We start from the raw sequence: 16,553 nt of genomic DNA, 5'->3' as shown, positions 1-16,553 counted from the left end.
ATTTGGGAAAGTTTACATAAAATGTATGTCATTCTGAGATCAGAGCCAAAGCCTGTTCTGAAGGACGGGAAATTAGAAGGCTCAATTTTAACAGACGATTATACATGGGGATACAGTAATGATACGAAACGAAGATATCGAGATCATGCCGAGTGTTTTTATAAGTTGATGTGCCATAGATATTCATGGGAGAACTTGACTCCATACATGATAAAATGTATTGATTATGCTATTTTCTTTATGGAACATCTTGAACTCACCCTTTCAAGGTTCCAAACCGAGGGTGGAGAACACTTGAATTATTGTCATTCATCTTTTTTCTTCCAACATACTACCGTCATGGATGGCGATTAAAGATAGATCCTCAGTACTCTTTCCTAGCAACAATGTTTCGTAAGCTGTGTTTTGAAATCTGTAATTTAGAATCAGCCAATGACTTTAAAGATAAACTTGAGTTCTGGTAATGCGATTGCATTGTGAAAGAAAAGGTGTGGAATGGATGAGAAAAGTTAAGTAATGGTGTGTAATGCAAGGTTCTGGAGTCATCAAAATCATCATAAATTTGGCAGAGTCTTGGTAAAGTAACAATCACTTACACAAAAAGATGTATATGGGACAACACATATGGTGTCGGGGCTAGTACTACCCTGGGGTTACCCCTCCCCCCCCCCCCCCTTTTGGCTCATTAAAAATATTTAAAACAGATATGGAGGGAAAAGAAAGAGAGAGAGAGAGAGAGAGAAAGAAAGAGATACCCGGAATTCACGCTGAACAAATTAAAATGCAAAAAATAAAGAATAGGGGAGACTGGGGCTACTGGACCACTGGGGCAACTGGACCGCTATTAAGCTATCTCAATATTTTACTTGCATGCTGCCCTCTAACAGTTAAGATTGCTCAGTTTCAACTTCGACGATCTCTGAACCCACCACAAAAATTGTTTACCATCAATGCTAGGTGTATTTTACCAATAAAAATCACAGGTTTTGTGGGCATATACTGCGGTGTAGAAGACAAAAGATTTCCCCTACTTAGCGGAGATTACCAGGGGTAAGTTTGAACACATATTTTTGTAGATTGTAGTAGTATATGTGATGTAAAAATGATCAGTATGATGCTGTATACGTACACTAACAGGGCTATGTGTGTTACGCTTTGTCAATGCCACACAGTGCTACATGGCAACAAGTACACTAGGCTACATTAGGTTATAAACTGCAAAGCCAAAAGGGATTTAAAAATGGCGTCGTGTTGGCATTTAATGACAACAACAATTCCTATTAATATGCTTTATTATGTAAAACCAAGCCTGTATAAAATTAAAATGAGTAGAATGTGTTATTTATTATAATAATACATTTATTAAATTGCAATATGTAATTTAAGAGAGGAAATTTAGTAGGAAAATAAGCCAAATTTGTTGTTCAATGATAGATTGATTTAAACATGGCCGACACTAGTGCTCAGATGCAGCTACAAAATTAAGACATGATTATGAAATAATTTGATAACAAATCCATATTGAGCAAGTATGTGTATTTATAATATATATACTTGTAACAAATATTGTTATTGTTAATAGAAAATAATTTACAAATTTGGGAAACAATTAAAATGGTGGTTTTAAAATATTTGGTATTTACTGGGGGCATGTTTCTGGGGCTAGTGGACCGGGTGGTCCAGTAGCCCCAGAAATTGTTATTAATTAATTAATGTCATTAATTTGGCTGAAATATCACTGAAATGTATCCAATATTATCATACTAAGTTTGACCTATTAAATATGTGTCAGTTTATATAATATTCATGGTTTTTGTTCTTTTTAATTCCTTTCCCCAGGAAATGGTGCAAAGTATGTGGCTACTAAGCGTGGACCACAGAACAAATGGAGCGCTGATTCAATGCAGCAAGCCATAGCAGCTCTGAAAAGTGGGGAGGTAACCAGCTTTCGAGAAGCACAAACAAGATTCAATGTGCCCAGGAACACCCTTATAAGGCGTTACAGAGGACAGGTCGATGAAAAGGCACCAGCACACAAACCAACTGTGCTGACCGAAGATGAAGAAGGCAGAATTGCGGAATGGCTCGTTGAATGCGAGGAAAAACTGTTCGGCATCACACCAACACAGGTGTGTGAGGTTGCTTACAATATCGCGGAAAAGTCAGGGAGGCCTCATCCCTTCAACAAGACGACGAAAAAAGCTGGCTATGACTGGTTGAAAACGTTTCAGGGAAGATATAGCCATCTTTCCATAAGGAAGCCTGAGGCACTGTCTGCAGCTCGAGCCAGAGCCATGAACGAGATTGTTGTAGGGAGATATTTTGATTTACTTGATCAAACAATGGACCGACTAGACTTAAAAAACAAACCAGCACAAATATATAATTGTGATGAGACTGGTCTTTCCTCAGTCCATAAGCCGCCGAGAATCATGGCCACCAAGGGAAAGAAGCAAGTCCATTCGAAGACAAGTGGAGAGCGCGGGTTTAACACCACTGTCATGGCCTGCCCGAATGCTGTGGGGAACTATATCCCTCCATTTGTTATCTTCAAAGGATCGCGGTTGTCTCCAGCACTGACGTGCAATGCTCCACCAGGGACACTGTTTGCTACATCGGATACATCATACATGAACATGGACCTGTTTTATAACTGGATCCAGTTTTTCGTGAAGCACATACCACCTGCCCGTCCAGTATTACTCATAGTTGATGGTCATGGGTCCCATATATCCATTGGGACTTTAGAATATGCAAAGGAAAACCAGGTTGAACTACTTTGTTTGCCACCCCATACAACCCATTGGCTGCAACCTCTGGATCGCACAGTGTATGGCCCTTTAAAGGTCAATTATGACAAGGCATGTGCCCAGTATATGCGAGAGAATCCAGGGCAGATTGTTACAAGATACAAATTTTCCGGCTTATTTAGACAAGCGTATGGAAAAGCCGCTACAATCGCCAATGCTATCAGTGGTTTCCGGTCAACAGGCATATACCCGTTTAACCCTACTGCAGTACCACAGAAGTCATTTGCTCCATCAAAAGCATGGGCCCCCGCTCCCGCCCTCGCTGTAGAAGAGAACATTCCATCTACTCAAAATGAACCAGGGCAAAGCGTGTCCTCGCTAAACGTGCCGGTTGCTGATCCAAAGCCTATATCGGCTCCATTGAGGGGCACATCACCAGTACCCACTAACCCAACACAGAGCACACACAGTGATCTTGAAGATCAACATCAACAACCTGCCAGAGCCCCACAACCACCATCAGTACACATGCCTTCAACCTCATCCACCCATCGTGCACTAGCTACTCAAGAACCAGGTAATGATTGGCTTGCAGATTTACTACAGGTACCAACAGCTATTGTAACCAGAGGCAATAGAAAAAGGCAGACCACGACTTAACTTCTGACGAAGTCATTGCTGAAGTGCGAGAAAAGCAGAGAAAGAAAAAACAAGATGCTGACGATAAACAGAGAAGAAAAGAAGAAAGACAAAAGAAGGCAGCAGAAAAGATGACGGCAGCAGAAGAAAGGAAGGCAGCAGCAGAAGCCAAGAGACAGAAGGTAGGCCTACAGCAACAACCAAAGAAAAGGATAGCGAAGAAAGCCCCTGTGATATCTACCAGTGCTACACCTGACACACAAGATGATGACGAAGATGCTACACCTGACACACAAGATGATGACGATACAACGTGTGAGGAATGCAATATGGTATGGTTGGAAGATGACGACGAACCTTGGGTTTCGTGTCGAAGCTGCAGCAGATGGTATCACGAAGAGTGTACCAGATGGCGAGGCAATATGAACAAATTTATTTGCAGTTCATGTATGGACAAGTACCATTATGATTCAGAAAGTGATTCTGACTAAATCTACAAATGGTTTAAATAAACATTTATCTTGATATGGAAACTTTAATTTAAACTTTGCTGACTGTTAAACATTAATTTTGTGGATCAATACAAAATGCTTGTCAAAATAAACTAAAATTCAAATATAAATAATAATAATAATAATTGCTGATGTTTACCAAAGTACCAGCACACTCCAACATTTATTACGCTGCCAAGGATAAATCACACATCACTTCTGCTTAACAAATGAAAATTGTAAATCCAGTGTCCACATGATTTATTTGGCATGCAATTTCAAAACAATTGATTTTGTATTCATCCTCTAGTGTTTTATATGGTGCATGTACAATGTATAACATTCAGTATGAGATTTGATATTGAAATCACTGAAAAGTAATAATGAAAACCCATTTCAGCTAATTTTAGATGGAACATGCCTTATGGTTTGTTATAAGTGTTATGAATATTATCAGTGTTTAAGTTAACCATCACGAGATGGTTAAAATTAATATTATTTTAAATGTTTAACTACTTTTTTATTCATAGAAACCAGAAGTTTTAATGCATAAAAAAATCAATGCTGAAATTCATTTTTTCCTCCCTCAAAATTAATAAAAATATCCATGGTCGATAGTATCAGGAGATCTGGTTACTCCAGTCAAACATTTCTGTGGCCTTAGCGTCTGTTTTATTAATCATTTATGTATTCCATTACATAATAAATATTTTAAATTGAGAATTTGTTCCAGTTTTCAACCATGTTTGTAAAATAAAATCATGTTCTTTAAGTGGTCCAGTTGCCCCGATGTTGGGGCAACTGGACCACTTTGAGTATTGATTTTAATTAATCAATATTATAATTAATATGCAAATAATGCATCATCATTGTCTTAGTAATAGATGCACAGGTGGCTGGACATTAACAAAACACCACTTTAAATGTCTTACAGTACTATTCGTGGAGGAAAGGTGACGATAAGTCCTTAAGTGGTCCAGTAGCCCCAAGTCTAGGAGTAGGGTATCCGCTGCCCTTATATCATAATCGCAGTTGTTGATGTTTAACGCCTTTATCGAACTTGGTTTCGGTTGCAAATGTTTTTCTACGGACCCCCCAGGGATTAGGAAGGTATTAGGTGCTAGGCAGAGTGTGAATTTGATGAGCAAATTTTCTAATGGAGTGTTCTCCTAATGGGCAGAAAATTAGTCTCTGAGTACTTTCAAATGACATTTTGAATTGAAAATTCATATTAAAATCTGGGAGAAAATCAATCACTGATAAGTGAGATAATCTCAATTAAACAAAGACAAAATGACGTCATCAAAAAATACATTCAGGGTGGTATGAAATCATATCTCCAACTCATGCTCTTTCCAACCATGATATAAAACTTTGGGGCCGATGGACTATCTATAGAGCTATTTTGATTTTTAAAATGGTATGTTTTTGATCAAATTTGCATTATATTGCCCATAGCAGCATGCTATGACGCACGCTCTTTGACGCATGCTCACGGCCTTATGAAAGGTCAGGAGTGACTGAAATGAATGGAAATTGTCAATTACGGTAAGAGGAATCCAAATCATGTAAAAATTTGAATTTTTACCTTTTTCGCGCGCTCTGAGAGCGCACAACTTACGTACTGATACGTACGAACAGAAAATGTTGAAATGCTCTAAATGACCGGATTCGTACTCAAAATTGTTCAGGAGTGATTTTCATCATTTTTTTATTTTGACGCGCGCGCATGTGCGTCACACTAAAAAGAGGAGGTGCACGATTCCTGATGATGCCAAAGATACTGTAAATATCTAAAGATGATACTGATACAATTTGTTCAGATAATTGATGGCAAAATTCGGTTGGAGAAAGAAATTACTAAATAATAAATAAGATTCGTACAAACACAATAGGTGATATGCTACTATGTAGCATATCACCTAAAAAGGTGAAACCTATAAAAAGAAAAAAAGATGCGAAGATGTGGAGGAAAGCCAAAAAGTGCAGGCACTCAAAGAGCAAAAGTGGCTTGAGCTTGTACTAGCTCAGCCTCAGTCTCAGATACTTAACCAGCTATTGCAGCTTACTATCAGCAACAAAGACAGTGTTATGAAGACAAGTGGGCATGTTTGTAAAACAGTTAAAGATCTCCGATGATGTCACATTATTGAATTAATTGCAAAAGGTCCTGTTTCTAAATAATTTCTATGATTTGTTATTTTTAAATTACATATCCAGGAAAGCTGATTTGTTTTCTTCTAATCATCCATAATAGTGCCAAGAGTAAGTTTAATAAAACATGTTACCATTAGGGATTTTAGATTTATCAAGAAAAATATATTCAAATATTGCTAAAATTGTTAATGAAAAATGGGCATGGTCTTATATAATTTTCATTCATATTTTTTTCCTGAGAAAGACTATAGATGTTTTTTTTTTGATACATTTACATCATTTAAAAACAGAAAACAGAGATCAACACTAGATATTTAAAAATCATGCCTTGAACACATATGGGGGTATTGCAAATAATTTGAGAAAAAAAACATGATGTTCATGATTTTCCAAAAACATTAATGGGTAAAACAAAATATCTACCATGAAGAAGAAAAACAAATCAGGAGGTGTTTTAGTCTCAGTTTAAAATAAGGTCACTATAAAGTGACCCCTGAATGTCAAAATGGCAGATATTTCACTATTAGAAGTCTTGGATATGCTTGGGATAGCTGATGGTGCATCAGCTAACGTTGATGACGAGGAGGCTGCTTCCAGCTCTGCCGATGGTGGTAGGTGAACATGTTTGCTGCTGTTATGTTATGGATAAGATATCAGAAATAACAGTGACTTGATCTCTTATTTTCCCACACAACATTCTGCGAGCACATTTACCTCCAAATTGGTTTGCCCTTTCATTTCCTTTTAATTCTCTATGTCTCTCTAAATGGTGTTGTCACTGCGGTTGCTTGATTCACCAAAATCATTTATTTAAAAAAAAAACATGTTAATCATTTTTAACAGCTCTCCTTCACAATGCTTGCAAGTTTAATATATCTAGGCTTTTGATAAAAGCCCAACAGATTATCAGGTATGCCATTACATCACATCAAAGTGTTATCTCCTATTTTCTAACATGACAACGGTACATGTTAAACGGTACTTGAAAAACCTCATCCTTCTGTAGAGCTGAATCGACTTCAACTGATGAATGCACTGTAATCAAATCCCGTCAGCTTTAGAACTCTGTTCATCAACAATCCTTACCTTTCTAGACCTTCACATTCAACCAAAGCTAAACTTAAGGTAGAGCTCTGCTAATGATCAAATCATGAAAATGTTTGTACAGGATTGTTTAGTTCCTGAATGGTCCAATCGCTTTAGCAGTGATCAGCAAATGAGTTGAGTTTCAAAGGCACTTGTTGGTCGGACTGCTCCAGGACTGTTTCTTTGTGACCTGGAAAAAATGAACATAGGGATGTTAAGAATTAGCCTTGACCATGTATAATGACTAACAGTAAAATTCTCAAGGAGTTCACCATTGCATGTTACAATTGACAAACAAATTTTGTTCAAAAGGATTTCCACTGAATTTAATGAAACTATGTAACACTCATAAAAGACCACACACCCCCTCCTTCCCCAAACAAACAGAATTTGAGTAACTTGGGGATACACGCATACCTGCTAACATTTGAAAATAAGAATTAGGAATTTTTAGGACCGTATGCCTTTGAAAATTAGAAATCGCACTTGCAGCAGCAGTGTAACTGGCATTACGCGGTAAATCTGTACCGAAAAGCGAATACAGATTCGCTGCTCGATTATGCAGCCATTCAACGCACGCAATACGTAAACTCTCAAATCGCGGCACATGATAAAACAACTTTAATTTGGCTTTGGCAGTTAATTTCAAAAAATTGTAATATTAAGAATTTTCAGGAACTTAAAATCCAGAAAATCAGAATATTACGGATTATTTGTAAGGGTAGGCAGGTAAGTACAAGGTGTGAGTTGTTAGTGTCTATGCAACTATTCTTATTTTATACTTTGAAGTCTCTATCCATCTTATTTTAATTCAAATAGTCTACAGGATTTTGTTGAACAGTAACTCTTACCGATCCAGAGCTTCAAACCACAGACACATCTTGTCTCGAAGCACCTGCCGCTGATCAAATTGTGTTAATGGTCACTGTGATGTCCAGGTCCTGAAAGCTCTCTGAGATGTGTTGCTTGACCTGGTCCCACCTCAGGCCATCTAACCCACAACCGATACGAGGCATGGAAAGTGTCTTGACCCCATTCCTCTTGCAGTGATTGGCCATCGACTGAAGAGAGTCCTGGAGGCATTTGTAAGTTGGCTTGTTCCAGTACTTCTCCTTTGTGACCTAGAAAGGCATATTACAGAACAGAATGTTTGCATGAAAAAAATAGAGGAATGAATAATAATAAATAATGTTTTGCTTTTATATACTCAATACAAATGTCTCTAAGCGCTTTACAAATATACTATTACCCCGGCCATTGTGCATCAGCTTTGCGCTTAATACAATAACTCTAAGCGCTTTACAAATATACTATTACCCCGGCCATTGGATTCAGTGCTTGCCCGCACACACTGTGTGCACAATCTTCACTCCCTGGGGAGCATTCCAGCCAGGCGTTACAAGACGCTCAAACACTGTTTGACCAACAATGACGGTTGCATCCTATCGGGTACCCATTTAACACCTGGGTGGAGAGTAGCAAGTGCAGGTTAATACCTTGCCAAAGGATATTAGTGCTGTGTGGGGATTCGAAACCTCTGAAAGCAGTAACCTATTTCAAAATCATTCATCATGTACATGTAGATCATGTACAAGAAATTCCAATCTGCTTAATTCAAAGTAGTGCAAGTCAAATTTTCCCTCAGTCTAATAAATTTTGCATTAGATGAACAAGGCCTAAGTCAAATGACATTTTGCTGTCCCAACATATTTTACCATGCAGTTAACTGTTATATTCTCATTTGTTCTAGAGACACAACAGACAAAAATGTCTGTACTGGGAATGAGTGTATGGAACATTAATGTTCAATTCCTGTTCATTTATTTTGGTTGGGGACATTACGGCCCAAATGGCATTACTTATTTCAAAGGAGATCTCTTCAGAATTTCAGGCAAAAAGTCGCTCACAGCCCCCATCCATTATTTTCCCCCACTGCATATTGCATATATATCTGTACACCTCGGTTCACTTTATATTTCGCTCTACTCACCATGTAATAAATAAATCTGGGTCCTCTCTTCAGCACTGCTACTCCTCCCGGCTTTACTCCTGGTAAACAAATCAGGATCATAAGACATAGATGTATGATACAAGAGCTATACTGTATAAGCTGTTATTTTCGTGATTTAACAACACGCAAAAATATTGGCACCTCATCACATGGGAATGCAAAAATATAAAAGTATAAAATTATGTGCTAGCGTCCTCTCGATCACTAGCTTCTGTACTATACTAGTACTAGTAACTGCCTTATGTTCATAATGTCGCCTCCAGCCCCGCAGGTTCCTTCTCTCCTCGCGCGTATATTGCACAGATTGCATGATGCAGGCACGTAATACTCGTACGAATCGGTACACCACTCGGCTGTATGTGGTGCGATGGGCTGCCTGAACTTGTATGTGTACATACGTGAACGAGTCATTAACTCTGCTGTGTGCTATTCGCGAAAGCAACATCTCACAAAAATGTCTCTTAGTCTGTCATACGCAAGAATATCAGCTTATACAGTATTATGGTCTAGTGGATACATGTAGGACACTGCACTTCAGCCAATATGAGAATGTGAAACGTTAGCTTTAAAAGACTGAAGTGCAGTAGATTCAGAGAAGCCTACATCACCGTAACAAGAAAGAACAGTTGAGCTATCGGTAATAATACGGTCTAAGTTTGTGGTGGACAATGATGATGTGATATTTATTAATTAAGTATGTTTACACTTAGCACACAATAACCATGTAATACCACATAAAACCTTTTTGCAAAGAAAAAACCCACAATCTACAGCATGATAAACAATTAATTTTTTTAAAGCAAGCAAGTTGCCCTACCACTGCAAGAACAAAGATTAGTTTAAAAAGTGTTCTTCTAGATACATCATACCAGCCTCTATTATGATGAACATATAACCAAGATGTTACCTTGTGCTTGGAGATCTTTAACTCCTCCAAACTTCTCCTTGAAGATTTTCGCTATGCCCTTGCCCATCCTCACGTCTGCACTGATGCAATGGGCCAAGCTCTCACTCTGGGAAGCAGCGAAAAGGTCCCCCTTCACCTCTTTCAGATTAAACGATGTAGTTTTCAGTCTCTGCAAATATCACAAACCATCATGAATATTTGTCCTTTATAATATTGTCCACCATGACTCTTATAAGACCTATGAAATATTGTGTTTAAATCAACTGTCCGATACACAACCTGTCTGGACATACAGCGTCTGGGTATCAGGTCTTGTGCAAACATGACTGAAGTTGCCCTCTGTTTAATTTTGTCATATTTTGTTTTACTTGCACCTGTAAATCATTGGCACATGCTATTGACACACACTATGTTATGAAGTTATGTAAGAATCTTCAAGGTTGAAGGAATCAAATTATATCCAGGAAGGGGAGCAAAAGATGAAGACAAAGACGGGGAAGAAGGAGAAGAAAAAAAAAAAAAGAAGATGAGGAAGAAGAGGGACAAAATATGAAATAAATCCATTTGTCCACACTTTATATTGCTATGACTTTCCATTTCACTTCATACACACCTTGCTGGCTGTAGGCTGATCCAACTCCTCCTCATCTTCTTCTGCATCCTGATCTTTGACCTCTGGGTCATCTTTGGTGACCTTTGACCTCTTTGATAAAGAGCTCCCATTTTTCTTGATCAGATACTTGTCCATCCTTGGATGTTACCATAGAAACTGTCAGAACCTAAACAGTTGGAAGCAAAATATTGAGAAATATCTGAGAAATGAATGGCAACTGGATGACACACCTTCCTCTGCTTAAATTATTTCATGATCAGCAAATTTATCATAATTTCTGTTTTGTTTAATTCCTCGGTATAAAGAAAATAAATTGCAACATACAAAATTTTAATGCTAAATATTACAGTTGTAGTATCAACAATAATAACGCTTGTGATATTTGTTTGTCTCGCAATGTTGGCCTATGGTCAACAACGGATCTATCTTTTAAATCCTTTATTGACCATACATTGCGAGAAAAACAAATATCACTAGCAATATTATTTTAGATACAAAATACAAATACAAACTTGTTAAATTAATATTTTAATTGTAACCATATCGGACAAATTTTACAATATAAATATTGAAATAAATATATATTATAGTATGGTATTTATTTATTCAGGAAAAATAGGGATTTTATATTTTTCCTATTGAAAATAAAAACTTATAAAAAACAGTTCTTGGTGAGCCTGAAAGTCTCTATTCAAGATGGCACCTTTTATGACTCTAACATTAGACAACAACCGTCTCGGGAAATCTTTTAAAAATATCATTTATTGACAAATTGAAAACATGATTCTTTTAAAATTGAAAATAAAACATGATTCAAGACGGAAATACGAATGTAAGTAGTATTTTTCTTCACAAATAATTACGTTTAGAGCAGTTTTTTAATGTGAAATTTGTGCTGGTCGGAAGCAGTGTGCAGAAGTCCTCCGTGCCGGTCGGGCCCGGCAGGGCGGCGGCCTGCCCAGTCCCGACCGCCGTCGCTATAACGCTGCTTGCTATTAAATTACCGAACCCCGAACCGAACCAAGTTCGGGTGAAAAATCGCCGAACTCTGCCGAACCGAACCGAACACAAACATAGCGTCTGACTTACAGCACTACCTCTCACCAATATCTCTAAAACACCAATCATCCAAAACCACTGCCAAACTTGAATCAATCCTCTATCCTAAGTCTCCAACATAAAAGTAGCAGAGCCCAAATTCAATACAACCGACTCAGATCATGTCCAGTGCAAGAAAGGTCTGTCTGTCTTTTACTGTAGGCTGCTATGCAGCATCATACTGAACATTTTTAAGCAAAGTACAAATGAAATACATCATCAACCAGTAGCAAAATGGGATTTGAGAGTAAGTCTGAATATTCATAAGGAAAATGAGAAGAAGACCAATGATAAGTAAGAAGTGGAAATACCTAAGATCCATGAATAAAGGAGAACAAAGGAACATACCACCAGGTGAGATGGAAGACTTGGTATGTAGAGGAGATGAATGGAGGAAGGCATTGGGTTGAGTAATTGAGTAAATGAATATGTAAGTAATATGCAAATTATGTGAAATGAATATGTATAGAGAGAAGGGACTAGAGAAACAAATATTAACTGTATCAAATACAAGTATGGAATGAGTCTAATTTTAAAAATTACACTATTTGATACTTTATCTTTTTTTTTTGTGCTATTATTTCCCAAGATTTCCATTATGCTAAATATGGCTGGCCGAGGTATATTTATTCACAGATATAGTGCTATTTGAGTAGACTGATGGAATGTATGACGAAACGTCAATAGCATCTATACTTTATATAGCTAATTCAAGCTGAACACATGTACATTTTTCACCGTTTCTGAATTTTGAAACTTGCTTAAAGCCTGTCAGTACTAGGGGGATTAGTCCTCCCTGGAAGTCACCGACAGGTGGTTATCTCGTCAAATTAGCTCTCAATTAACACAAGAAAAAGAGGATCATGGGGGCCCAACAGGTACCAATTACGCATTGTTTGCTATATAGAGGGCGCGACAAGCTTTAAAAAGTGCAAGTGGACTAAAATATTACAAATCATTTGTTTTTTCTAAATAAAAAACAGGAGGCGGGCAGGGACGAGAAATTCATTATTTTTGTTATTTGGCCTTAGTCAAAACCTTAGAAATTGAAGTCTAGTAACTAAGACATTGTTAAATTATTATTAGTTCTGTTACTGTTAGAAAACTTAGAATACAACCCAGCAGAAAATACCCCAAATTTATTTTTTCAGCAATTTTATTTGGCAAATGGGGAGATTCTATTATTGAAAGAAGAAGCAGGGGGGAATTATCATCACTCTGCAAAACTGGCACTAGTTCAGAGTCATACAGTTTGTATCTAACTCCAGGGAGCTCCGACACCACTGCCGAATTGTCAGACTTTAGCTCCAGAGCTCGTTTATGAAAACGACAGCGGGTCGGGTCACATTTTTTTCGCAATGTAAAGAGGTAGTAGACTAATTACAATTTTGACTTACATGTTTGATGTTTTTGGACTCCTCTGGGCATCTTTCCAACCACTCGAAATTATAATTTGAAGAAGTCTTTGATAAGAAAAAGGGTGATTCTTTGTCCTAACCCGAAGATTCATCCATGTTGTATCGGATTTGTTGTAGTCTATCATAGTTACTGACGGCACGGTGCAGTGCGGTAAGCAAGCGTGTGTGAAGTTAGCAACTGTAATGATGAATTGCTAAGATTACAGTCGCTAACTTAATACACACCTGCGCGCCAGCACCCCACCGTCAGTACGGTAAGAATCTTAACGACTTTCAAATCATGACCGTTAATTATTTGAACAATTGATGAAGATTTAGTTGATTTTCACTTTTTCAGTATGTTTTAGAAGGGTATCTCCGCGCCACAGTTACAGGTCAAGGTTTGGATACACTTCTGAACTAGCGCCCAAAATTGTAATTACTACATCTTTACATTTCGAAAAAAATGTGACCCAACCCGCTGTTTGAATCGTTTTCCTATGCGGGCTCTGGAGTCCCGACACCGCGCCTTCGGCATGGGCGTCGGCCGTCGGAGCTCCATGGTGCTGGCCGCCTGGTCTGGAGTAGGGAGGCCAATGCCCGGGCGTAAGGCTTCTACACCTACGATTTGTGCGCTCGTCGCCCACTTCAAAAAATTAGCAAAGGGAAAAAAATGATGTAAAAATAAAAATTGAAGAAAATAAGAAAAGAAAATACAATTATACATTTCACAACATACCTATAGTCACGGATCTGTAACAGTCTTTCACCATTTGTTGACAATCTTGCAGATTTTGACGTTTTTTAATCCAATAATTGTGGTTGCAGACGACCTTGACGCACTCGCACCACCGACTAAGAAAATCCTAGAGGGCGTAGAGGTTTGCTCACTAAAAACCTTCTCATTGGCAGAAGGTAGACCCTAAAAATAAGGGATCCGTTTTGAGTAAAGAACTTTTGATAGAGATCAACATTTCAGATGTTCACAATTGCCACTTCTAACAACTAGAAAATATAAAGAAAAAAGATTATATCTTTTTAAATACAGATTTTTACAAACTGAACATTCGAAAGTAGATAGAGTACGATGTTTCTGTCAATCTTGCGTTGATTTGAGCCCTATGGCTACATCCATCTCAAAATGAGAAGGAAAACAGTGAACAGTGACGTCATTGTTCGCGCCAAAAATAAAGGGTATTGCGACATAATCTGAGCTCCGGTCAGATCGTGCGCAAAGCGTAGTCTTATTTATAGACCCTAGTACCTTATTCTCACAGCACTAGATACGAGTGTCGTGCAGTAATGTATGAGAAGTGTTAAAAAAGATATTTCAGTAAAAAAAAAGTCTACCTGAGCAGTCTATACTCCGATTGAGAATTGAAATGAAAGCCATGATTTGAAGGTGTGTGTTGTATGATACATGGTTAGTGAGTGTGTATGTTACGTATAGCGAAAGGGAGAGAGAGAGAGAGTGAGAGAAATATTAGTACACGTACGTTGCATGCATGGATGTGCGCTATGATTGTGTTCGCTGCAAGATGGATTTTAATTGGACCTCGTAACTTCTCGATCGTTGATAATAAGGAATACTCATGAGGAAATCAAATTATTGGAATACACATCTAAGGTAAATATCAATAAATTATATATATTTCTTTCCTGTCAATTTATTCTTCATTTTTGAACCATCGTCTTCGGCTCGTAGTAGTAGAAGATGTAATCGTTCGCACATTGATGGCTGGACTTCAGGCTGCATCAGGGCTTGCCTGTGTCGGTGGAGGGATCAACGAAGAAGAAGGTGTGTACGTGTGCGACCGATTCAAGGCTAGCCGCTGTTGAGTGATTGCACTTTCGCGCGAAGTTTTAAACTTCATCATGAACTTTGTCCCTCGGGCCTGTCTAATTATGAACGTAACTTTGCGACATGAAATATGATTGTTTCAAGGCTCTTACGAACGGAAAGGCGTAGAACTAGAAGGAAGCTGGATAAAAAGAGCTGGATATCTCCTATTTGATGGAACTTCTGGAGTCGGCAGATGGGTGGATTTTCTTAGTGAAAGTAAATGCTTTCTTTTAATCTTAGTTTTAGTATAAACAAATTAGTAATTAAAAAGTTAGATTTGGGCATTGGCCTACCTAGCTGGAGCTGCTTGTCAATGTCAGACAATCACATCTACAGGCACACAAACACAGTACAAATAGATCTAGGCTAAGTGGTATCAGTATCGCCCCTTTGATGTCAAAACGTCTTTTTACTCCATCAATATCTATATACATATAGTTTATATGTTACTTACTCTTTAGCCTTAATAACTCGATTTCCTCGCTAAATTTGGCTGTGTAAGATAGAAACACTCAACCTGTGCTGTGCCGTAGTGTACAAGTACATAGTAAGGGCAGCTAGCTTTTGCAGCGATGTATGTACTGTATGGTATTGTACGACACGTGCAGCTAGCTGGGCTTTGTTTTTGTATGCTGCCCTCTAAGGCGCTGGGGCCAGTTAGTGAGCTACTTGTCCGCTACGTTTTCACGAAGCCCTCTTTGCCAAGATCAACGACAACATCCTGACTCCTAGAATTAGTTATGATGCTTCCGACATCGACACTGCATAATATCTCTGTCATAACTTTTTAGTCGATTGGCAGCGCCATCACATGTCATTTATTGGGTAGACTATATGGCTGGCAAAAAATGACAAGAAATCCTCCAGCTATGATCTTTCTCACATTCACTTACACAGGGAGTTTTTTTTTTTTTTGTACAAATCTTTTGATAATATGCCACGTTTATACTTTTTCCTCTTAAAATAAACTGATTAGATATAGGGCTATATGCGTTTACTTATAGGCGTTTACTCAGCCAGCAGCTGATTAAGCGGGGGGGGGGGGCAGAGGGGGCACATGCCTCCCCGGCCAAAAAATATAAATAAAATAAAATTAGTGCTCACTACCCCCCCCCCCCCCCCCCCCTCACTCCCCCCCCCCCCCCCCCCCCCCCGCTTATCCAGCGGCTGGCTGAGTCGTTGCGCTTTTTGGGGACCCCCAAAAAATATATATGTCCTCTTATCCCCCCCCCCCCCCCCCCTCCCCCGCTTATTCAGCGGCCGGCTGAGCCGTTGAAAAATTTTCGGCCCGATTTAAAAATGTTAAAACCCACCCTTGAAAGAATCCTGCGTACGCTACTGATTTCACCCCATGCCATTTTTATGCCCTCCCGGTAAGAAATTCCTGGATCCGCCACTGTTAATTAATGTAATTTATACAAAGTGGTGAAATGTCCTAACAATTGGCAATTTATATTTTATAGTATTTTGCAAAATGAATTGTATATTATAAACTAAATGAAGTATTCTGTAAATTCAGAAAAAAATTGTATAAAAACATAGATGTGCACGCACCCAAAAT

General features: G+C 38.3%; 3 protein-coding genes across 4 annotated transcripts; 2 read left to right on the top strand and 1 right to left on the bottom strand.

Moving 5' to 3' along the window:
* The first annotated feature begins 1,102 nt into the window (after positions 1-1,102).
* Positions 1,103-3,410, top strand: LOC762421. Its single transcript, XM_030983809.1, has 2 exons — positions 1,103-1,109; positions 1,840-3,410. The coding sequence occupies exons 1-2, from the start codon at positions 1,103-1,105 to the stop codon at positions 3,408-3,410; spliced, it is 1,578 nt and encodes a 525-aa protein (XP_030839669.1).
* A 110-nt stretch (positions 3,411-3,520) lies between these two features.
* On the top strand, positions 3,521-3,880 carry LOC105446164 (PHD finger protein ALFIN-LIKE 5-like). Its single transcript, XM_011682609.1, has one exon. The coding sequence runs from the start codon at positions 3,521-3,523 to the stop codon at positions 3,878-3,880; it is 360 nt and encodes a 119-aa protein (XP_011680911.1).
* A 3,344-nt stretch (positions 3,881-7,224) lies between these two features.
* LOC583520 (ADP-ribose glycohydrolase OARD1) lies at positions 7,225-15,868 on the bottom strand. Of its 2 annotated transcripts, none has more exons than XM_011682578.2 (6): positions 15,447-15,868; positions 10,655-10,820; positions 10,042-10,210; positions 9,114-9,172; positions 7,975-8,244; positions 7,225-7,313 (listed from the first exon to the last, which is right to left on the bottom strand). In XM_011682578.2, the coding sequence occupies exons 2-5, from the start codon at positions 10,787-10,789 to the stop codon at positions 8,029-8,031; spliced, it is 579 nt and encodes a 192-aa protein (XP_011680880.2). In that variant the 5' UTR covers positions 10,790-10,820; positions 15,447-15,868; the 3' UTR covers positions 7,225-7,313; positions 7,975-8,028. The 2 variants fall into 2 exon arrangements, with proteins under 2 accessions (XP_011680880.2, XP_788518.4); XM_783425.5 differs by lacking the exon at positions 15,447-15,868 and adding an exon at positions 11,759-12,230.
* Between the last annotated feature and the right edge of the window lie 685 nt (positions 15,869-16,553).

This window comes from Strongylocentrotus purpuratus, unplaced genomic scaffold (genome assembly GCF_000002235.5).
Source record: "Strongylocentrotus purpuratus isolate Spur 01 unplaced genomic scaffold, Spur_5.0 spur5_scaffold_13, whole genome shotgun sequence".
In the NCBI taxonomy this organism is placed as follows: Eukaryota; Metazoa; Echinodermata; class Echinoidea; order Camarodonta; family Strongylocentrotidae; genus Strongylocentrotus; species Strongylocentrotus purpuratus.
This window is presented reverse-complemented; position numbering and strand designations above follow the sequence as displayed.

Bases quoted from the DNA above. Each gene is read 5' to 3' on its own strand.
- LOC105446164 (XM_011682609.1), top strand. From the start codon at position 3,521: ATGACGGCAGCAGAAGAAAGGAAGGCAGCAGCAGAAGCCAAGAGACAG.
- LOC583520 (XM_011682578.2), bottom strand. From the start codon at position 10,789: ATGGACAAGTATCTGATCAAGAAAAATGGGAGCTCTTTATCAAAGAGG. The intron at 10,211-10,654 runs GTGTGTATGAAG...TGATATTTGCAG, and splicing joins ATCAGCCTACAGCCAGCAAG to AGACTGAAAACTACATCGTT. The intron at 9,173-10,041 runs GTAACATCTTGG...TTTGTTTACCAG, and splicing joins TAAAGATCTCCAAGCACAAG to GAGTAAAGCCGGGAGGAGTA.